The 23765-nt window shown below is 46.5% G+C and overlaps 1 protein-coding gene across 1 annotated transcript in view; it reads right to left on the reverse strand.

Annotated features, from left to right (window-relative positions):
- Positions 1–2516: 2516 nt before the first annotated feature.
- Positions 2517–23765, reverse strand: part of mmp11b (matrix metallopeptidase 11b) — a 29282-nt gene continuing 8033 nt past the window's right edge. Inside the window, exons 2-8 of the mRNA XM_062527642.1 lie at positions 18833–19131; positions 15380–15523; positions 9821–9954; positions 7884–8110; positions 6649–6853; positions 3242–3502; positions 2517–2815 (exon numbers count right to left, since the gene is read on the reverse strand). Of these exons, the coding sequence (XP_062383626.1) occupies positions 2688–2815; positions 3242–3502; positions 6649–6853; positions 7884–8110; positions 9821–9954; positions 15380–15523; positions 18833–19131 (1398 nt within the window). The 3' untranslated portion in view covers positions 2517–2687. The remainder of the gene's footprint in view (positions 2816–3241; positions 3503–6648; positions 6854–7883; positions 8111–9820; positions 9955–15379; positions 15524–18832; positions 19132–23765) is intronic.

Genomic DNA, 23765 nt, shown 5'->3' on the forward strand with positions numbered 1-23765 from the left:
ACAAAAAAAGTCATGTACAATATGAAAGACATTTTTTATTGGAAACAAATATAATACAGAATTTATACAAATGTATTTACACAGTAAATATGTTACTTAATCTTCAAATCATAATGAGAGACGTAAAGTTACACATGAAAAGATTCATTGCGATGAAACACCAGCGTTCTGAATGCTGTGCAGTCAAAGAAGTGGCGACGGCATCAGTGGCCTGCACTGCACCGTGTGGAACGGAACAGCAGAGTGTGCGGAGGCAGGAGCCCAGGGCCACACATGGGCCGAGACAGAGCCACACATGGGCCGAGACAGAGCCAGTACCTCCACCTCTATCCATCAGAAATACATGGGCCGAGACAGAGCCACACATGGGCCGAGACAGAGCCAGTACCTCCACCTCTATCCATCAGAAACACATGGGCCGAGACAGAGCCACACATGGGCCGAGACAGAGCCACACATGGGCCGAGACAGAGCCACACATGGGCCGAGACAGTGCCACACATGGGCCGAGACAGCGCCTCCACCTTTCCATCAGAAACACAGAGGATTTGTTAAGGTGAGCATTTGCACTGATGGCGTGGGTTTGAGGGGCTGCCCTGTGGCAGTGAAACTCAGGGGTGCTGCGATCAGAGTACCGAGATCAGATTCAGAGCACCATAGAGGCTGGAACATGTTTCCAACAACAGAACGAAACACATTGAACGCAAATGTACTACATGAATGTACTGAATGTAGTACATTGAAATGTACTACATGTCTTATGCACCTCTCCTCTCTGTGGATGGAGCACCAGTTGAGCTACAGGCCATGCACTGACCATAACGAGGTGTGTGCGGTGTCCCTTCAGGCCACGCACTGACCATAACGAGGTGTGTGCGGTGTCCCTTCAGGCCACGCACTGACCATAACGAGGTGTGTGCGGTGTCCCTTCAGGCCACGCCCTGACCATAACGAGGTGTGTGCGGTGTCCCTTCAGGCCACGCACTGACCATAACGAGGTGTGTGCGGTGTCCCTTCAGGCCACGCCCTGACCATAACGAGGTGTGTGCGGTGTCCCTTCAGGCCACGCACTGACCATAACGAGGTGTGTGCGGTGTCCCTTCAGGCCACGCACTGACCATAACGAGGTGTGTGCGGTGTCCCTTCAGGCCACGCACTGACCATAACGAGGTGTGTGTGCTGTCCCACCAGAGGTGAATGTAATGGCTGAGGTACAAAGCAACCTTCCCTGTCAAACGTAGCACCAATATGAGAACAACAACAACGACAACAAAAGTAAGCCATATAACAAGGTCATCAAAGCAATATTCAGTGAATACATTATATGCATATGCCATATGCTTTCCCTGAGAGGGCAACGTCTGAGTGGAAGACATCTAACCTGTAGTCTTAAGAACAAAAGGTGCTCTGTAGAACCAGGAGCGAGAATAACAAAGGGTGTCAATCTTTGGGATTCTTGGTCTTGACAAAACCCATAAGGTTCAAGACACGTTGAAGCATTTTGAAAGTTCTGGACAGGATCCCCTGACCAAACACACCAACGGACTTTACTATTCCAAGAGCGTGGAGCTAAAGGCCAACTTAACAGCCTCATAGTCTTACCAGCTACATTACATTACTACACATAATTTCCCGACTATTAGCCGCACCTTATATATATAGATTTTGCAAAATTTCTTCGGCTATGAGGTTAATACAGGGGGCAGTTAATATGGTATTAATATGGTTTTGTTACTTTAACTTGCATGAAACACTTTCCTGCGGCTTATACACAATGCGGCTAATACACAGGAAAATATTGTTGCATAACATGTAATGCACAAACTGTAGCAACTGATGTACTTGAACACATATAAAGGCTCAGTGAGCATAAAATTAAATGAAAAATTGTCCTCACTCTACTCTAAAGATGTTAATACCTGCACACGCAATCAGTGCCATGTGTTTTCTGCTGCCATTTCAGGGCAGTCTTGTGATGAATGAAGGTTCTGTGGTTACCCTGCTGAAAAAAACAGCCTGACCAGCTAAAGGTGGTTTGCTGGTTGACCAGCTTGTTAACCAGCTTGTTTGACCACCCTTTGATGGTTAACCAGCTAGACCAGCAAAACTCTCGCGAAAACACACCTTCAGGTAATTTAGCTGGTTTTGATTGTCGTACCACCTTAAGCTGGTCATTTTAGTTGGTGTTGCTGGTCTACATTGCTGGTTTTTACTGGCCACGCCAGCTTATGTTGGTTATTCTAGAAAACCAGCTTGACCATCTTTGTCAAGCTTGACAGGCTGGTCACCAGCATGACCATCTTAAACCAGTTGTATCCCAAACGACAGGCTGGTCACACCAGCACGACCAGCTTCCTCAGATGGTCACGCCAGCATGTCTAGCTGGTGGCCTAACCAGCTACACCAGCAAAGACCAGCAATAATAACTGTGTTTTGGGCAAAGACCAGCAAAGACCAGCTAAAACCAGCTACCAGCCTAAGCTGGTTTCTTGCTATTTTTTTCAGCAGGGTAGTGAGCAGGTCAGATCGAACTATTTGGAGTGTCAATAACAACATAAATATGGGGCTAAGCTCAGGGGAGAGAAACCTGTCATTGTCCGCAAGAACAAACATGGGATGTTGGAGCACCAAGAGGCTTCTTGTCGGGGTCCAAAGTTCTCCTTAAGAGGGGTCACCCTCCTTCACCACTAATGGTACAGTGACACGGGGCAGTCGAAGAAGTCCATGCCCACGTAGCGCGGGTAGCCTTCCAGCGCCCGCACTTCCACAGGGTCAAACTTCCAGTACCTCTTTCCACTTAGGAAGTGTGCATAGCCTGTTGGGAGATTAAACACACACACACACACACACACACACACACACAGTCCATTCTGATGAGCATGCGTGTACATGCTGAAGAGCTGCAGCATATCCTGAGAGGAATGTTCAACTGGATGATCCAGCACAACACACTGTAGGCTAAGCCAGATGAAAGACACATTAAGTAAGATGTTGCACAAGCAGATCATTTCTGGACTACATTTCTATAGAGAACTACAAAGGTGAAGGGACATACACAGGCCAGACTACTGCCTCCCTCTCTGTGAGTGCAAAGTGTAATGTGCATTTGCGTACAGTACATCTATTCCCCAGCTCTGAATTATGGCCTTGGCCATTCAAAAACACGATGTGTATGCTAAATACATACATCAGTGCATCTATCTGTGTTTTGTTGCACCGATATCCCATATCACCCCCTCACCGTATTTGTCCTGAAAAGCGGCGTCGATGTGGCTGGGTACCCCCCTCCAGTCGTGCATGTTCCTGGGGTGGGTGGAGTCGACGCGGTTCTCCTGTGGGTTGAAGCGCCAGTAGCTCCCGTCCTTGAACAAGTAGGTCCTCTGGGCCGAGTCCTCGCCCCACAGCAGCGCCGCCTGCAGGTGGGTCACGGGGAGCCCCAGGTGATGCACGGAGTCGGGCCCGCTGATCTGACGCTCCCCATCAAACACCCAATAACTTTTACCTGTGGACCGTGTACAGGTGTGTTATATATGAATATGGAAATATCTGGTACACAGAACATTTTGGGACAATGACGAATGAATCTAATTATGATTATGATAGTACAGTAAGTGCTTGCTTATTATATTCTGGAGATCAATTTGGAGATCAATTTGGAGATCTTCTTTTGAGTTTGTACATTTATGGCTCCAGACCCTTGTAATGGTCTCTTCAGATGGAAACCTTTCTTAGGTCAAGGAACTCACTGGGTGCGTTGTAATGTTGTAATAAAAATTCAATGCAAGCAGACAGAGGCAGGTTGAGAGACTGAAAACATGGTAAGACATATATTGGTTAACAACAGTGTCAAAACTACGAGCTCGGAGGCCAAAAGAGCTCACCGCTTAAGGCGATGGCCAACTGAGTCTCTCGGGCTGCGTCTTCTCTTTGGGTTAGGGTTAGGGTGCATTGAAGGCGTCGCCCACTCTTGATTTGGGTCTTAATCAAATGATCAAAAGGTCACAAGGGCAGTTGGTTGACCAGGTTTGGCGTGATCAAAGGCCGGGGTCGTGACTAAAGCAGGTTTGGCGTGATCAAAGGCCGGGGTCGTGACTAAAGCAACGATGACATATTTCTACTGCAGGTGAACTAGGCAAGGGATAAACTAGGACTTACTAATGGCACCAGCAGTAGTATAGGACTTACTAATGGCACCAGCAATGGTATAGGACTTACTAATTAATGGCACCAGCAGTGGTATAGGACTTACTAATTAATGGCACTAGCAGTGGTATAGGACTTACTAATGGCACCAGCAGTGGTATAGGACTAATTAATGGCACCAGCAGTGGTATAGGACTTACTAATGGCACTAGGCAAGCACAGAGAGCACAACAAGACACAGCGAGTTCTAACAAATGAAGTGAGATGGAAAGCCAGACCACAACAAAAGCAGTTGACAAATGATGGAGTTTCCCCGGCCTTACCAGTAATCTAGCTGCCTTACCAGTAATCTAGCTGTTCAGTGAATAAGGTTCAAAGACTGAGTTGGCACAAACTCAAAGGCAAAGCCATCAGAAAATATCTGGTGACATTAATTGTGATGGTAAAGCTAGTTGTCCATAGCCTGACGAGCCAGACCCACATCAAGATGTAGGGTCTGGACACTCACCGTAGACAGGGCTCAATCGGAGGGGTGGGATAAACAGTTCCCTGCTGAAAAAAACAGCAAGAAACCAGCTTAGGCTGGTAGCTGGTTTTAGCTGGTTTTAGCTGGTCTTTGCCCAAAACACAGTTATTATTGCTGGTCTTTGCTGGTGTAGCTGGTTAGGCCACCAGCTAGACATGCTGGCGTGACCATCTGAGGAAGCTGGTCGTGCTGGTGTGACCAGCCTGTCGTTTGGGATACAGCTGGTTTAAGATGGTCATGCTGGTGACCAGCCTGTCAAGCTTGACAAAGATGGTCAAGCTGGTTTTCTAGAATAACCAACATAAGCTGGCGTGGCCAGTAAAAACCAGCAATGTAGACCAGCAACACCAACTAAAATGACCAGCTTAAGGTGGTACGACAATCAAAACCAGCTGAATTACCATCATAAACTGGGTAAACCAGCTGAAGGTGTGTTTTCGCGAGAGTTTTGCTGGTCTAGCTGGTTAACCATCAAAGGGTGGTCAAATAAGCTGGTTAACAAGCTGGTCAACCAGCAAACCACCTTTAGCTGGTCAGGCTGTTTTTTTTCAGCAGGGTTGTCTTTCAAATTCCCTCCCCGCAATAGGATAACGCTAAACGAATCATCTTCTTGTTTTCAAGTAGCAGGATGTGCAACCTTCCCTCTCCACGCAATAGGATAACGCTAAACGAATCATCTTCTTGTTTTCAAATAACAGGATGCGTTACCGTCGCAACTTCTGGTCGCATGTCAGTCACCATTATGTTAAGCCCACCCACTGACTCTATACACGCTGTGATTGGCCCGCTTTTATTTTCCATTTCTCAGCTCCTTAGCTCTATGGAGCGTTGCTAGACTGCCCCGCCAGCCAAATTACAATTGCTGCCGCTAGGGCTGTCTAGATTTCTAGGCTAAGTTGTCCATGTATATCTAACAATGTTACCACTTTGAAAAATAGGCGCAGCACAATCAACAGGACAGCCCAGTAAGCAATGTTGACTAAGAGCTCTTTGGGGGCCATACATTAGAGCTTTGTGTCCATATCATCTGAAGTACAGAACTGACTCATGGAGGACTGAGAGCCCTTTGGGGGCCATACAGCAGAGCTTTGTGTCCAAATCATCTGAAGTACAGAACTGACTCATGGAGGACTTCAGTCCTGCAGCTTTCATCCCCTTTCTTCAGAAGTGCAACTCAACAGCTGTGTGAGTCTGGCCGCAGAATTGGTCATATCCACCTGGAGCTCACCTGGGACTGACACACACATCCTTTTTCCTGCATTAGAGAGAGGCTGAGACACACACACACACATGCTTGTTCCTGCTTTAGAGAGAGGCTGGGACACACACACACACACACACACACATGCTTGTTCCTGCTTTAGAGAGAGGCTGGGACACACACACACACACACACACACACACACACACTAACACACACACACATGCTTGCTCCTGAGTTAGAGAGAGGCTGGGACACACACACACATGCTTGCTCCTGCGTTAGAGAGAGGCTGGGACACATACACACACACACACACACACACTAACACACACACACATGCTTGCTCCTGAGTTAGAGAGAGGCTGGGGGACCTGGCCCACCCAAAGACCATGTTGGTGGGAGGTACAGACATAACAGCCCCATAAGTCCATAAACACCACAGGGGCTATAAACACATACATACATACATACATACATACATACACATATACCCTCAAGTAAACAGCAGCATCAACAGGACCTGTGTTGTCTTTATCTCCTCTGTTTGAGCTTGGACTTTAACATGAAGTCCACAACTGGTGCTGCCTTTTCCTGTTTGTTTGAGCTCAGAGTGTGTGGGGGACCAAATGTGCTGACGGAAAATACCAGAGACCCCAAAACAACAAACAATTGTATCCACTCAACATGTGATCTCCCCAAGCCTAACACTTCCACTGCTGCCCCCTTGTAAGTGTGTCTTTTGCTCCCTGGCTATGAATGAGGTCTGTCAACCCACCTTGGAAGAACCAGATGTTCCCGGTCTTGTCCTCGAAGGTGGCGTCGATGTTGTCTGGGATTCCTCTCCAGTGGCGGGAGGCGAGAGCCGGGTAGCCAGGCTGCAGGTGCCCGTCTCGGAGGCGCCACACGTAGCGGGACTTGAAAAAGAAGAGCTCCCCTCGGATCACTGACACGGCGTCAAAACTCGTCTGACAGGCGTCAGGCTGAGGGGAGAGAGACACAGAAAGAAGAGAAGGGGAAAGAAATGAGAGGCCATAAATAAGGAGAGGAAAGGGTTAAAGAGAACAGATAGAGTTGGGAGAGAGACGAGAGGAGGAGAGGAAAGGGTTAAAGAGAACAGAGAGTGTTGGGAGAGAGACGAGAGGAGGAGAGGAAAGGAGATAGTGTTGGGAGAGAGATGAGAGGAGGAGAGGAAAGGATGTGAGAACAAGAATGGCAGGAAGTCAGAAAGAGAGCATGCTGGGAGATATCTTCGTAGATGACATTCAAAACCAAATTTGTGCTTTCGCTATCTGCCAAACCCACATTCGTCGAATGCTTGAGCTAAGCGTGTCTGTGAGGAGTTGGCTTTGACTGGACATTCTGCATTTATCCCAAAGCCTCTTGACATAGTTCAACAGACCCCTGTATCACTTGTCGCCTTCTGTAATGGTGCACTTAAAAAACATTTAAAAAAGGATATCATTAAAAGGATATCATATACAGTCAAAGCTTTGAGGATTACAGTATTTGTCTCAGAATCCTTAAGAACACAACTTTGGAAGAGCTTTGGAAGAGAAGCGGCTAGTGGAGGAGAGGCTTCTTGAGATTCTAATGCGGTGGCTGGGTTCAGGGGTGGGGCTATGGCATCATCAAAATGGCAGCTTTGCTGTCCACACAGCAAAAGCTAACCAGCGCTTTAAAAAATCCACTCTGGAACCTGGTTTCAAAAGAGATTGATTACGGCCTCCTAAAATGCTGGGATTTTGTGGATGCAAGGCCTAAACGATAACAACTTTACCAGTTAAAAAACACTATCGTGTGGACGGGCCCTAAAACCTTTCACAAAGTGCCTCAGATATTGTTGTTATACAGAATCATGACTGTATTAGTGTCTCAGGTGTTGTTGTTATAGTGAATGATGACTGTTTTGATTAGTTCATGATAAGTTCCATATTTCCGTATATATGGACGCAACAGGCGGGCTAAGGCTGAGATGTTAAACTACTACTGATGAGCAACACGATGACTCACCACTGCAGGCTCGATCTCATTGGTCTCTGTGCTGACCGGGGGCGGAGTCCTCTCTGGGGAGCTGCGTGAGCCGTACAGGTACTGGATGCCGCGCTTGTCATCATCGCTTAGACGCAGCGGGTAGGAGAAGCTGTAGAAGGGCGACATGATGGAGCCGGGGACCAGCGAGTGCTGCAGGCCCAGCACATGACCCAGCTCATGGGCCGCCACCTGCAGCAGGTCAGTGCCTACGGAGGAGAACAGGCATCAGCTATGGAGGAGCTATGGAGGAGAACAGGGTGGACATCAGCTATGGAGGAGAACAGGCATCAGCTATGGAGGAGAACAGGGTGGACATCAGCTATGGAGGAGAACAGGGTGGACATCAGCTATGGAGGAGAACAGGCATCAGCTATGGAGGAGAACAGGGTGGACATCAGCTATGGAGGAGAACAGGGTGGACATCAGCTATGGAGGAGAACAGGTGGACATCAGCTATGGAGGAGCTATGGAGGAGAACAGGGTGGACATCAGCTATGGAGGAGAACAGGGTGGACATCAGCTATGGAGGAGAACAGGGTGGACATCAGCTATGGAGGAGCTATGGAGGAGAACAGGGTGGACATCAGCTACGGAGGAGCTATGGAGGAGAACAGGGTGGACATCAGCTATGGAGGAGAACAGGGTGGACATCAGCTATAGAGGAGAACAGGTGGACATCAGCTATGGAGGAGAACAGGTGGACATCAGCTATGGAGGAGGCAGGACTGGGTGGGCATCTGGGCTATCAGTGTACGTATACTGTGGTGATATGGTATTTACCTCCTTGTCTTTGGTCTCCAACCGGGCAACAGCGGTTGCAACACTGAAGCGATCATGCAGTGTAAACACGTGGAATTTAAGAATAGTTTTAGAAGACTGGTGTAAACACGTGGAATTTAAGAATAGTTTTAGAAGACTGGTGTAAATAAGTGGAATTTAAGAATAGTTCTAGAAGACTGGTGTCATTTCTCTGAATGCACACGCTGCTACCGTGTTCCAGTGGAAGCTTATTGTAGCAGTATGTGTGCCACAGGGGCAACTATGCTTACTTGTGTTCACAATGTCAATCAATTCAACGGATAAGGTTAATCAATAGCACAGTGGTAGTGTTGTGGTTGAGGTGCTGAACTAGCATGCAGTAGCATGTAGGTTGTGGGTTCAATTCCCAGCTTCCACCGTTGTGCCCTTGAGCCAGGCACTTAACCCCAAGTTGCCCCTGGACAATATACTGTAGTCCTGGACTTTATAGATAACATGTGTAAGTAAACTGTGTCTGCAAGCTGACTAAATGTACCAGTGATATTTTGCATATTTCAACATAAACAAAGCAATACATTATTAATGCATTGCTCAACATATATTGCATAATTATATTGCATAATTCGCCTAAATAATTTTGAAAAGGGCTATTTACAGGGCAAAGGAACTCATCATAAATCATATATTAATTTACTTTTTAATATCTTACATGATCTTTTTGCAGGGCATATCATAAACCCTTGTTTTTCAGGCTGTTGAAACTGTAGGAAAGAGCCTGCGACTCCCCCAGCCTCACCCCAGTCTGCAAGAGGCCTATAGACATATATCTATGAAGAGGCCACTCTTGAATAGCTCAAAGTTTAGAATCTAATGAGGTGTTCATCTGTCTTGCTGTGGAGATCAAAAGCCTGAGATAATGAACTAGTCTCGGACACTTCACTGCTTTCACTCTGGATCTCAGTCTACTGCTCCATGATCTCCGGCTATTCAGACCAGACACTCTCAACCAGACACGTCACAGCAGTTGCAGCTGCACCTTCTCCAAAAACACTCTCCTCCACATTGATGAGGCCAACCTGAACGTGCACCCTGCACCCTTACACATGCACATATTTATATTTGGTACCCTTTTCTACAGCACTCTCCCATCAACTTACCCATATTATTACCCACGGTCCAGGTTTCATCATAGTCAAAGTGAATGTCGCCCTCCCGGTGAGTTCTGGGAAAAAAGGCGTGCGCCAGAATGCCCCCGGGGCCATCAAAGGGCAGATTATCGCCGTGCCAGTACCTGTGCAGAGAGACAAGGCTCAGACAACCACAACCACAGCCAGCCCACATCAGTACTTCTCTCATTCAGCAGAAAAGCAGACATGCTTGCTTTTGGCAAACAACAATCACTCAACTCTTAAGTCGTAACAATTCAGCCTTGTTAACATTCAGGCATGGGAGGCTTAGGCTAGCATGATGCCAACCATTAGCTGGCACGATATAGCCTTCAAATTCCTTTTGTCTGTTGCCAGACATCAAGAGATCTCAGAAGCAGACATTATTGGTCCTTTCTGTAACAATGCCAACCAAAATGTCTGATGATTGGTCAATCTGAAGTTATGGAAAGTTCCTGTATTGTGTTTCACTGGGGTTAGATTACGGCTTTCCAGAGTGCAGTTAGAGAGATTAGTTAAGGGAAAGGGCAGTTAGAGAGATAGGGAAAGTACTGGAAGCACATCTGCATAAAGGAGTAACTAGGGTAACCCAAAGCATGCACACACAAGGGGTCATACAGGGGCAGACTGTTGTAGTCGGACCAATCAGATTAGCTTCCTAAGCCCCTTCATAAAGCACTAAGAACAACACGGCATGGCTTTCATTAGCTTGTTTCTTCTAATCTACTGTTGAAGAAGTAAGTCATCATTGGAGAAGCAGATTGTTTATGTTTGCTGACACTAAACTGAAAAAGATGTCCACAGTGCTGCTTTTTGGGTGCACAGTGCACACTGTACATGTCCGGTTTGGTGTTTAACACCAATATCCACAAACAACTTATTTCCTTTCAATCTACTTTCAAACATACACAAGCAAATGTTTTATGTTCAGACTTTTCCCCGGTCTGCACTGCTTCTATAGTGTGGGTGACCTTAGCTGCGTGGAAAAGAACAAACAAACAGCTGAAGGGACACAAACATCACAACAGGCTTCATAGGCCACTCAGGTGGTCAAATCACACTCATGGGAAACGGCTCTATTTGAGGTCAAATCACTCTTATGGGAAACGCCTCTATTTGAGGTCAAATCACACTCATGGGAAACGGCTCTATTTGAGGTCAAATCACTCTTATGGGGAACGCCTCTATTTGAGGTCAAATCACACTCATGAGTAACTTCTCTATTTGAGGTCAAATCACTCTTATGGGGAACGCCTCTATTTGAGGTCAAATCACTCTTATGGGGAACTTCTCTATTTGAGGTCAAATCACTCTTATGGGGAACGTCTCTATTTGAGGTCAAATCACTCTTATGGGGAACGCCTCTATTTGAGGTCAAATCACACTCATGAGTAACTTCTCTATTTGAGGTCAAATCACTGTTATGGGGAACGCCTCTATTTGAGGTCAAATCACTCTTATGGGGATCGTCTCTATTTGAGGTCAAATCACTCTTATGGGGATCGTCTCTATTTGAGGTGAAGTTTCCCAGCAGTGCAGCTGTGCAGGGTGCTGTGTGCTTCAAACGCAAACACTCTGACTTTATAATCCTATTACACAGACAAAGCAGGAATCAATGTGAAAAAGGCATTTTACATTTAACAAGAAGGAAATTAAAGACACTCGTGTTTCTGCAGAAATGAGGGAGCAGAAATGTGCATCTGGGGCCAAGTCTTGCGCACACGCACACACACAAACACACACACACACACACACACACACACACACACACACACACACACACACACACACACACAGTCTTGCCATTAAACTGCAGCTTTTCAAGTCCTACTCTGAAACATTCAAGTGGTGAACAAAAGAAGGCAAATCTGTGGGATTACTGAGCAGAGCGCCGGCTGTTGATCAGATGGCGGGAGGTGCGATGGCTGCACCTGACAGGTGGGCCGAATGATCACCTTTCTCTCTGGGCTCTGACACAATCCTCTCTGAGAGGTCACGCTGTGGTTGTGTACCTGGCACAGGTGAGACGGAGCTGAACAGAGCGACACTTCACTCAGCAATGCAGATCACACACACACACACACACACACACACACACACACACACTCCAGGGATGAACAGAGCGACACTTCACTCAGCGCTACAGATCACTAATCCATCTATGACATCAACTCATGATCCACAACCAACACAGATGCTCCTCCAGAAAAGCCCACACATACACACACACACACACACACACACACACACACACACACACAAACACACACACACACACACCTCCAGAAAAGCCCTCTTGTCTTTGTGCAGCGGCCCGACAACATTCCCTCTCAGCGCCAACAGCAGCAGATGGAGGCGATAAGGCCTATCCATCTCACCAGCAGACAGATGATGCTCTAGGGGTCAGATATGCTCACATCCACGTGTGTTTGAGGTGGAGGGTGGTGTGAGCTCACATCCACGTGTGTTTGAGTTGGAGGATGGTGAGCTCACATCCACGTGTGTTTGAGGTGGAGGATGGTGTGATCTCACATCCACGTGTGTTTGAGGTGGAGGGTGGTGTGAGCTCACATCCATGTGTGTTTGAGGTGGAGGACGGTGTGATCAGGTGGAGGGTGGTGTGATCTCACAGATGTTTGTCTGGGGAATGATGCCAGCAATGGCACATAAGGGTCCACTGGTTGTCAAAAGCTTTACCTGAGAGTCCTGTTAGCTGTTAGCTTTACCTGAGAGTCCTGTTAGCTTTACCTGAGAGTCCTGTTAGCTGTTAGCTTTACCTGAGAGTCCTGTTAGCTGTTAGCTTTACCTGAGAGTCCTGTTAAAGGGAGAAGCGGGGAGACAACAGGAGAGAGCTGAGCTCAGGGTATCAAGAAAGGGTAAATAGGAGCACAGCAGTGCTGGGTATCATGACGGGGTAAATAGTAGGGGGTAAAAGTGCATCGGAAGGTGAACCCCTGGATCCATAGAAATGTACTATGAACCAGTCGATGGCCCGATTTCAAAATAACAAATCAGTCTGCAGCGGAAGTCGCAAATTATGTCACTTTCAAAATCATGAGCCCGAGCCTGATTCGCTAATAATCAACGGATTGTCTAGCCTTCTCCAACGAGGGTGAGTAGTGTCAACAAACTGGCACACACCTGCACACACACACGCACACGCACACGCACACGCACACTGTCACTGCTACTGAGGCAACAAATTAGCTGACTAGTTCACTAATTTTGTAAAACATAGCATGGACTAATAACTTGTGTGTGTGATGTTAACGTGTGTGTGATGTTAACGTGTGTGTTGCAGTATGGACTAATAACGTGTGTGTGATGTTAACATGTGTGTTGCAGTATCCTGAAGTCATATATTCAGTCTTTAGCACTAGCCTCTAGCCTAGCGTCTTAAGGGCCATTCACACCAAGAATGATAACTATAACGATGACTATAACCACAACGATAAAATCGTTCACATTGACCAACGATAAAAAAAGTCTCTCTTCGTGTTAATGAATGGGATGGCTAAAATGTGATGGGTTCTGATTGCCTGTTAGCTTTTTATCGTTCTCAAAATCACTCTGAAAGTGATCCCCAACAATATTGTTCTTCATGACATTAACCGTTATAGTTAATGTGTGAACGTCATCATCCATATTAACAAGAGTGATATTTCTTTATAGCTACCGTTATAGTTATCGCCCTTGGTGTGGACCACCCTTTAGACTGCAACAAACCCCCCTTGTCTGTGTGGTAACTTTGCTCAGCCTCCTGCATCCCCCTTTCCACGAGAGCCTCCCCATCACTCCGGTTCATGTCTGAAAGTGAACGTGTGTAGTGATACACAAAGGGAGAGGATGAGAGAGAAGGAAAAAAGACAAGAAAAGAAAAAAAAGAAAAAGGGGAAGAGTTGAGGCAGAGTTGAAAACAAGATGTGACTACCTGGTGAGGAGTTGAGGTAAAGTGAGGAGATGTGACTCTAAGAGGTAAAGGGAGGAGATGTGACTCTAAGAGGTAAAGGGAGGAGATGTGACTCTAAGAGGTAAAGGCAGGAGATGTGACTCTAAGAGGTAAAGGCAGGAGATGTGACTACCTGGTGAGGAGTTGAGGTAAAGGGAGGAGATGTGACTCTACCTGGTGAGGAGTTGAGGTAAAGTGAGGAGATGTGACTCTAAGAGGTAAAGGGAGGAGATGTGACTCTAAGAGGTAAAGGGAGGAGATGTGACTCTACCTGGTGAGGAGTTGAGGTAAAGGGAGGAGATGTGACTACCTGGTGAGGAGTTGAGGTAAAGGGAGGAGATGTGACTCTACCTGGTGAGGAGTTGAGGTAAAGGGAGGAGATGTGACTCTACCTGGTGAGGAGTTGAGGTAAAGGGAGGAGATGTGACTCTAAGAGGTAAAGGGAGGAGATGTGACTCTAAGAGGTAAAGGGAGGAGATGTGACTACCTGGTGAGGAGTTGAGGTAAAGGGAGGAGTGAGGAGTTGAGGTAAAGGGAGGAGATGTGACTACCTGGTGAGGAGTTGAGGTAAAGGGAGGAGTGAGGAGTTGAGGTAAAGGGAGGAGATGTGACTACCTGGTGAGGAGTTGAGGTAAAGGGAGGAGTGAGGAGTTGAGGTAAAGGGAGGAGATGTGACTCTAAGAGGTAAAGGGAGGAGATGTGACTCTAAGAGGTAAAGGGAGGAGATGTGACTCTAAGAGGTAAAGGGAGGAGATGTGACTCTAAGAGGTAAAGGGAGGAGATGTGACTCTAAGAGGTAAAGGGAGGAGATGTGACTCTACCTGGTGAGGAGTTGAGGTAAAGGGAGGAGATGTGACTCTAAGAGGTAAAGGGAGGAGATGTGACTCTATCTGGTGAGGAGTTGAGGTAAAGGGAGGAGATGTGACTCTATCTGGTGAGGAGTTGAGGTAAAGGGAGGAGATGTGACTCTAAGAGGTAAAGGGAGGAGATGTGACTCTATCTGGTGAGGAGTTGAGGTAAAGGGAGGAGATGTGACTCTACCTGGTGAGGAGTTGAGGTAAAGGGAGGAGATGTGACTCTAAGAGGTAAAGGGAGGAGATGTGACTCTATCTGGTGAGGAGTTGAGGTAAAGGGAGGAGATGTGACTCTACCTGGTGAGGAGTTGAGGTAAAGGGAGGAGATGTGACTCTACCTGGTGAGGAGTTGAGGTAAAGGGAGGAGATGTGACTACCTGGTGAGGAGTTGAGGTAAAGGGAGGAGATGTGACTCTAAGAGGTAAAGGGAGGAGATGTGACTCTAAGAGGTAAAGGGAGGAGATGTGACTCTACCTGGTGAGGAGTTGAGGTAAAGGGAGGAGATGTGACTCTAAGAGATAAAGGGAGGAGATGTGACTCTACCTGGTGAGGAGTTGAGGTAAAGGGAGGAGATGTGACTCTAAGAGGTAAAGGGAGGAGATGTGACTCTATCTGGTGAGGAGTTGAGGTAAAGGGAGGAGATGTGACTCTACCTGGTGAGGAGTTGAGGTAAAGGGAGGAGTGAGGAGTTGAGGTAAAGGGAGGAGATGTGACTCTAAGAGGTAAAGGGAGGAGATGTGACTCTACCTGGTGAAGTCGATGACGATGTCAGCGCGGCCACTGGGGACCTCCGTGAAGGTGAGGGGTGTGACATCACTCCAGACCTGCAGCGCCTCCTGCAACACCTGCCGAACCTGCTCCTTATTCATCTGCCAGGGTATACGCATGATCCTACACACACACACACACACACACACACACACGTGAGCTCACACTGTCCATGGGGACTCACGAGGTTGGAGGTTAAAGTGTAGTCCTGCGGCTCCGTCTAGTCTAAATAAATGCAGAAGCTGTGTGTAGGAGGAAGCTCTCTTCATATATGTGTCTGTGTGTGTTTGTAGGAGGAAGCTCTCTTCATATATGTGTGTGTGTGTGTGTGTGTATGTGTGTGTGTGCGGAAGCTCTCTTCATATACGTGTCTGTGTGTGTAGGAGGAAGCTCTCTTCATGTGTCTGTATGTGCGTAGCTCTTCATATGTGTGTGTGAGTGCTTTGGATAAAGGACCGATCTAAAAGGGTGAATTCAGCCGTTTGTCCCCTCCTTCAAGCATTCACAGGTGACATGTAGAGACTTGATACACTAAGAAGATGAACATATTTGTGTGGTGTGCAGACAACACCTACAAATTCAGCACTTTGTGAATTTCATTTAAAGTTGTCTATAAATGCATGAACAGAGTATTTAACATCATAACATACAGTATAAGGTATGTCATATTGTTCTCTGTACATCATTGTACATCATTACATACAGTACAAGGTATGCAATTCTGGCCATCATGCTATAATGCTGTTTTACAAGTCCATTAAAAACCTATAATTAGGGCTGGGGAATAAAATGGCCCATTTTAGCAGATATCTAGCATTGCCTCATGCTTTTCTGGCACCCACAACTTCCTCCCAAATCTCCCAACTAATACAATACACACATAAACATAGAATCTCCCAAATGATATAATACACACATAAACATAGAATCTCCCAACTGATATAACACACACATAAACATAGAATCTCCCAACTGATATAACACACACATAAACATAGAATCTCCCAAATGATATAGTTCATCTACAGTCCCATATATTGATCTGGAGTTGATCTAGAGTTCATCTACAGTCCCATATATTGATCTGGAGTTGATCTAGAGTTCCTCTACAGTCCCATATATTGATCTGGAGTTGATGTAGAGTTCCTCTACAGTCCCATATATTGATCTGGAGTTGATCTAGAGTTCCTCTACAGTCCCATATATTGATCTGGAGTTGATCTAGAGTTCCTCTACAGTCCCATATATTGATCTGGAGTTGATGTAGAGTTCCTCTACAGTCCCATATATTGATCTGGAGTTGATCTGGAGTTCATCTACAGTCCCATATATTGATCTGGAGTTGATCTGGAGTTCATCTACAGTCCCATATATTGATCTGGAGTTCATCTACAGTCCCATATATTGATCTGGAGTTCATCTACAGTCCCATATATTGATCTGGAGTTGGTCTGGAGTTCCCATGAGCCCCATGGCATCCTGAATGCCCTTTGAATGCGCGTGCCCGGGCATGCCGAGTGCCAGTGAGTAGCGAGCATGGCTGGAAGCCCTTACCTAAAGTGGGAGTGTGCGGCCCCTGATTACGGCCTGCGTCCCCACCCCTGGGAGAGGAGCCTGGTGACTGGCGCTTGCGGCACCACAGCCCGTCATTAGTCCCCGAGAAATCACAGAGCAGAGGGACACGCTCTGGCCACGCAAACGACCACTTAGCACGCCACACACCTGATGAGCCTCTGGCTGCTCACCCATGCCACAGCATGGCAGCAGAAGGGATCTTTGAGGGCAGTGGCACACCTGATTGTTGGATCTTTGAGGGCAGTGGCACACCTGATTGTTGGATCTTTGAGGGCAGTGGCACACCTGATTGTTGGCTTTCTGCTCGAAGCAGGGATCGGCCAAAAGTGGGGGTTAAAAATGCGATGAGGTTGCAGGGTCTTGCTGAAGCACTCACTGCCATGGGGCAGTTAACTTGGGCGGAGGGTTGAAGAACACAGCCTCAGGGCAGTTGGGGGGGGGGGGGGGGGGGGGGAAGGTGCTCAAGAACACAGCTTTGGGCGGAGGGCTAAAGGTTGCACAGGCCAGGGGGGAAACCCCAACTGCCCTACTGCTGAGGAGAAGAGAGCAATAAGGGATTTATGAGTTGTGATTTTCTGCGAACAGTGGAGCTGGCTGGAGTGGCCATAAATCTACAGGTTTGGTCATTTTGGGGCGGCTCTGAGGAGGGAAGGGGCTTCACAATCTGACGTTCCTGCAGAGTCGTGCCGTAAAGCAGGACCACGTGGGCCACTCTCCGCCACCACAAGACTCCCTCCACAGGGATGCAGACGTCTGCTCTTAGCAGGAGGTCACGACCCCTACAACTCCAAATTACAGAGGAGGAGGGGGGGTGATGTCCGGCGTAAAGCCCCTCTGACCGAGATGGAAGAGGTGATTCAGTCAAAACATACACAAGGAAGCATGAGAGAGGGGGGAGAGGGGGGTGGGGTTTGCAGACAGGCACTCTGGCGAGGTCAACCTGCCAATCTAAAAACTCCTTAAAAAGCAGTAAAATGCCAAGTTGATTTAAGGTAGTCCCTCTTTGTCATTAGTTTGGGGCCCATTCAAATTAGCTCCAGGAAAAGATTAGTAGCAGCTCACTGACGGCTTAATTTACACATGCAGGGCTTTGAAACGTAGCAGTGATGTGTGAAACTAGGCAAGCCTTGCTTGATCATCTTTTCAACATGGGAACTTTGAGGATTAGCATAGCACACAGTGTAGTTTTCCGGTGAGCTTACAACCTTCTAATTAGTTGCAAAGCAAATGCTATATTACACGTCTCTGTTACTGCAGCCTTTTATATGCCATTGGCCAGAAGCACAGCTCATCAGAGAGCTGCTTCGCCTGGGTGGTAGAAGTGTAACTCATCAGAGAGCTGCTTAGCTCTCATCTGCTGGGTGGTCTGCACACACACACACACACACACACACACACAGCATAATTCAATATCAAACAGGAGAGAGAGCTGGAGGGCTGTGAGGGCTTTGACTGTAAGATTGCAAAGCATTCTGGGAAAATTCCTCTGGCAGCACTCCTTTCTTTGCGGATCTAGCGGAGAGCGAGGGCTACGAGCGAGAACTACGAGCCCTTGGTGCCCGTCACTCCAGGGAGCTCCAGACTCCACTCCCATTACCAGTCTGGTCTCCGTGGAGCCCAAGCAGACACCAGAGCAGCTGTCTGAGGCGCCATGCAAGTGCTGCATGTCAGGCTTATTGCAGCACATCCACAAAGCTTTCACACAACTATGTCAATTACTAAAGAATTATAACTAAGTCTATTTAGACAATTCAAATTCAAATAGTCAACCGTTGCTACTTAACACTAAGTGATATGTTATGAAAGATCACTACCTCATCATAACCTTATTTTCATTAACCCCCGCCAGAGACTTACTTATAAGTGAGATCAGTCTTGTCCCACCGCCCTCCAAATAAGACAAAGCGCTTGCGTCGGTGACGTGCTCCATGGGCTCCTGCTGTGGGGAGGTAGCCGAGCCCTGTGCCTCGGGTCTGGCCGGGATAGTCTGGGACTCCACAGCGGCGCCGCTTCCACAGGTCTGTGTCGTTCCTGGAGACGCTGGACTTCCTGTGGCTTCCCTTCATAGCGCCCGAGTCGTCCTGCAGAGTGTCCTGGATGTGAGGCAGCCTGCTTCTCTTCTTGAGTCCATAATGAGGAGATTTCTCAGGCCAAGTCTGCAAATATAAATCAGACCGAATGACCTTTAAATCAAGCAAGCTTTCAAGTGTGACCACTCTGCCAAGTCTTCCTCAGTCCCACTGCTGAATGAAAAATCACAACAAACAAAATACTCTTATCATAAATTAGAGTAAAGTCAACAGGAAACAAGCTTTAGCCGGTTTAATCCCACTTCCACTTCATGTCATGGGGGAATTTGGAAGGTAGAGAAAATGAAGCTTCCGGAACACAGAGAGATCTCCCACAGTATTAGCACAGTCAATTTTCTCCGCAGAATCTGGAGGAAACAGCTCAGTTAATTGGCTGGGAGAGGCAGTCTGCAGTGGACTGAGGGCTTAGTCAGCCTGCTCTTAGCAAAAAGAAGTTTATGGAAGTGTACTGGTCTACTTATTCTGAACTAAGGATATGTATAGCTTACGTTTTGTGTACAGAGATGCACTAAGTTGATTTGTACTTGGCTTGTGCCGATAGGGATACATAAAGGTGTAAGTATGTCTAGCCTATACTTGGGAATTATACTTAAATATTAGGGGTGTCACAACTCTCCAAATCCTCAATTCCATTTCATTTTCAATTTTAAAGAAACAATTTGATTTTTTTTAATTACTTCCGTTGTTTACTTTTTTGGCCTTTTCCTATTCTGTTTCACGAGGTTGTAACCAGAACAAACGTTAAACATAGACGTGAACATACTGAAATGAAACAACACAGAATGGTCATTTGGTTGTTTGTGCAGACTTGAAAGAGAACCAAAGTTAGTGTTCATGGAATATGTACTTATCAATGTGCATTTTAAACCTTAAAGTAATTTTTGGACTATAACTAGATCATCTTTTCACTTGCTAAGTTGAGTAAGCAAAGTTAGTGTTAGGCTAATTGACGTGTATGAACGACAAAATGCTTCCACACCCGTGATTTCAGAGCAGCAAGAGAGGCTTTCGGTTTGTTGATGTGTATTTTCACTGGCTGCAGCCTGAAATTAGAGGACTGTTGACACCGTAGTTTAACACGTGTGTGTTTTTGTATCTCAGCGTACATGCTGGACATGACATTGGGTGTGTGGCTACATCGCCGATCCTACCATTGAGTTCAAAATTGACATGCAATTTTGTTCGATTTCGATTCAAAATCGAAATTGTGACACCCTTATTAAATAATCCCTGCTGAAAAAAACAGCCTGACCAGCTAAAGGTGGTTTGCTGGTTGACCAGCTTGTTAACCAGCTTATTTGACCACCCTATGATGGTTAACCAGCAAGACCAGCAAAACTCTCGCGAAAAAATACCTTCAGCTGGTTTACCCCGCTTACGATGGTAATTCAGCTGGTTTTGATTGTCGTACCACCTCAAGCTGGTCATTTTAGTTGGTGTTGCTGGTCTACATTGCTGGTTTTTACTGGCCACGCCAGCTTATGTTGGTCATTCTAGAAAACCAGCTTGACCATCTTTGTCAAGCTTGACAGGCTGGTCACCAGCATGACCATCTTAAACCAGCTGTATCCCACACGACAGGCTGGTCACACCAGCACAACCAGCTTCCTCAGATGGTCACGCCAGCATGTCTAGCTGGTGGCCTAACCAGCTACACCAGCAAAGACCAGCTAAAACCAGCTAAAACCAGCTACCAGCATAAGCTGGTTTCTTGCTGTTTTTTTCAGCAGGGATGTAATGTCATGTGCTTATGCTGATGGAAAAGTCTAATTATATTTACCTGTACTTAATGTACTTATGTTGATGGAAAAGTCTGAGTTGCCTTGTACTTGTAGCCAGGCTAATCTTTGAGAGGCAGCATGACACATTCTCATTTCATTTCATTTCACTCACTTCGTAGATTGTGATATTACATTTCTAGTAAACGTATACTTTATCCAGCATATACTACCATGAACATGAAAAGTGGGCTAGGAATATATATCAGCAGTGGCTCAGGAGGTAGAGGAGTTGTTCAGGAAGCAGAAGGTTGCAGGTTTGAGCCCAACTCCCCCTCCCCCATGTGTTTGACCCTTTAAAAACACTTCCGCTATGCAGACTTCAAGGTGATTTTAAAACTGTAATTTAAGCTCAAACTTGAGAAGTCATAAAACTGGAGCCTTAGGTACAACGGTTTGAATTTTTATGACAACAACATACCTCCACTGCATTAAAACATTATAAACAACACACCCGGATATTAGCCCCACTGCATTACAACATGATCAACAACACACCCGGATATTAGCCCCACTGCATTAAAACATTATAAACAACACACCCGGATATTAGCCCCACTGCATTACAACATGATCAACAACACACCCGGATATTAGCCCCACTGCATTACAACATGATCCACAACACACCCGGATATTAGCCCCACTGCATGATCAACATGATCAACAACACACCCGGATATTAGCCCCACTGCATTACAACATGATCAACAACACACCCGGATATTAGCCCCACTGCATTACAACATGATCAACAACACACCCGGATATTAGCACCACTGCATTAAAACATTATCTTGGACAGAATAACTTTGCATGGCATGCATGGTCCCTCCAGAGTGGCTACACTGTTTATTTCCCTACTGTTTTCCCTGTTTTCCCTACTCTTGACATAATGGCAAATAGTCAAAGAGGGAGTTGCAAGCCCTGCAGTGACCACCTTTTCCTACCCATCATGCAACACGCCAAAATACAATCCTGCCTTGCAAAAAAAGAAAGGCAGATATCTGAGGGCGAGTTGAGACAGACACATATCCTGTGTGAAGGCATGTTGACACACTGAACTTGATAGCAATGCTAAAAGGTAGCCCTCGGGCACATGAAGAGAAAATGGTTCACTTGTCACACAGGGATTCAGTACTACAGTATAGTAATCTTGAGCATGCGGGACTTTCCCTTTTTTCCACCTTTGTCTACCCTGCCGAACTCAGCATGCAAGTATGCAACAGAATGCTGAGTTCAGACTGCCAAGCTGCTATCAAGCTCAGATTAATATCCATGGCATATTTAACATCGTAGCCATGCTGTCAAACTCAGATTAATATCCATGGCATATTTAACATTGTAGCCATGCTATCAAGCTCAGATTAATATCCATGGCATATTTAACATCATAGCCATTTGAACATTACTACCACTGGATTGTTAGGGGGTTGATATGAGGGGGTGCAGTAAGTAAGCACAGGGCTATTTGTGCTGGGGCTCCACTGATTAAATGAGTAATGTGAATAAATGTGGCATTATGATCTAGCCTGGTCTTACCAAACACGGACATATTTCATAATGTACAGAGAGTCTGGCCACTTTCCATTGCCAAGCATTAACTTCCTTGAATGCATGTAGTTCAAAACTATTGGATCTGCCCAGAGCCACTCTGGATCTGCAATCGCTAATGCTTTGTCATGACGTATGTCTTGCTCAAACTAGCGCACAAGCTCAACCTCATCGCTCTCAGCGAATCCCTCTGCTCGCTGATTGGACATGCGGAGAGTGCTAATTATGATCCAAAAGAAAATCAAGTAAATCTCTGCTGTTCTCCTGAAACGATGTGTTCAGAGCGAACACTCTCCACTTGCTATGCAGAACCTTTCAGTTATACAAAGCAAAATAATTTGTATGGAAGAGCTATGTTAAGTATGTGACTTGACTTTTGAACAAATGAATAAATGAATGAGCTTCTTTTCACAATGCATGTGTAACGGGTGCTAGCTGGTTAGCTATGCTGTAGAACGTTAGTAAACCTCACTCCCCGACGCTTCAAGAGCGCTGCTGGCATGAAAGCTAGTAGCCTGGGCTTTTAGCTGAACTGTTAGCGCGCTCGACTCCCGATCCGAGGTGCTGCTGTCTCGCGGGTTCGAGTCCGGGCGTGTGCAGGGCTGGACCGCGGTGGTTCCACACAACGCAGGTTACACATGTACCATTTCAGACCACAGAGAGAAGACTGAGATGGAACCAGATTCTTTTTCTGAGGTTTTTCAACACCAGCGGAGTGTTTGCTGAGGAATCAAATCCCCCCAGTCGGCCCCACGGCCATGACAGGGCTCCATCCAATGCCCCACAGACAGAAGAAAAACACACGGGTGTCTCAGAGCTCCATCCAATGCCGCACAGACAGAAGAAAAACACACTGGTGTCTCAGGTTCAACACAGGTCAGGCCAAGAGGTCAAAGCCTTGATCAGCAGAACAAACAGAACAAATATACTGTATCTCCAACGTTAAAGTGATCAACAGAACAAACATATCTCCAACATTAAAGTGATCAATAGAACAAACATACTGTATCTCCAACGTTAAAGTGATCAAACAGAACAAATATATCTCCAACATATCTTTGTCCTTGGTCTTAGGGAACCCCCTCATTACTGGGTTGCATGCTAGACCCACCACCAGTATCCTTGAGTTTCTTGCTGATCCAGAACTAAGCACAAAAGCAACTGAAGTGAAAGACCACCTTCCCCCGATTAGGAAGGCACGACTGTCCTTCCTCCCCCTCCTCCCCAACCACAGCCATCCCCATCACTGCAGGCCCTCTCAGATGGAGCCATGAACATTTATCCTGTCGGTTGGAGGGCATGTTTTTACCATGCCGTGCAATCCCACAGTTGAGTCACTGCTGAGACAACAGTTTGCAAGGGCAGTGT

Source organism: Sardina pilchardus, chromosome 23, assembly GCF_963854185.1.
Source record: "Sardina pilchardus chromosome 23, fSarPil1.1, whole genome shotgun sequence".
Lineage (NCBI taxonomy): Eukaryota > Metazoa > Chordata > Actinopteri > Clupeiformes > Clupeidae > Sardina > Sardina pilchardus.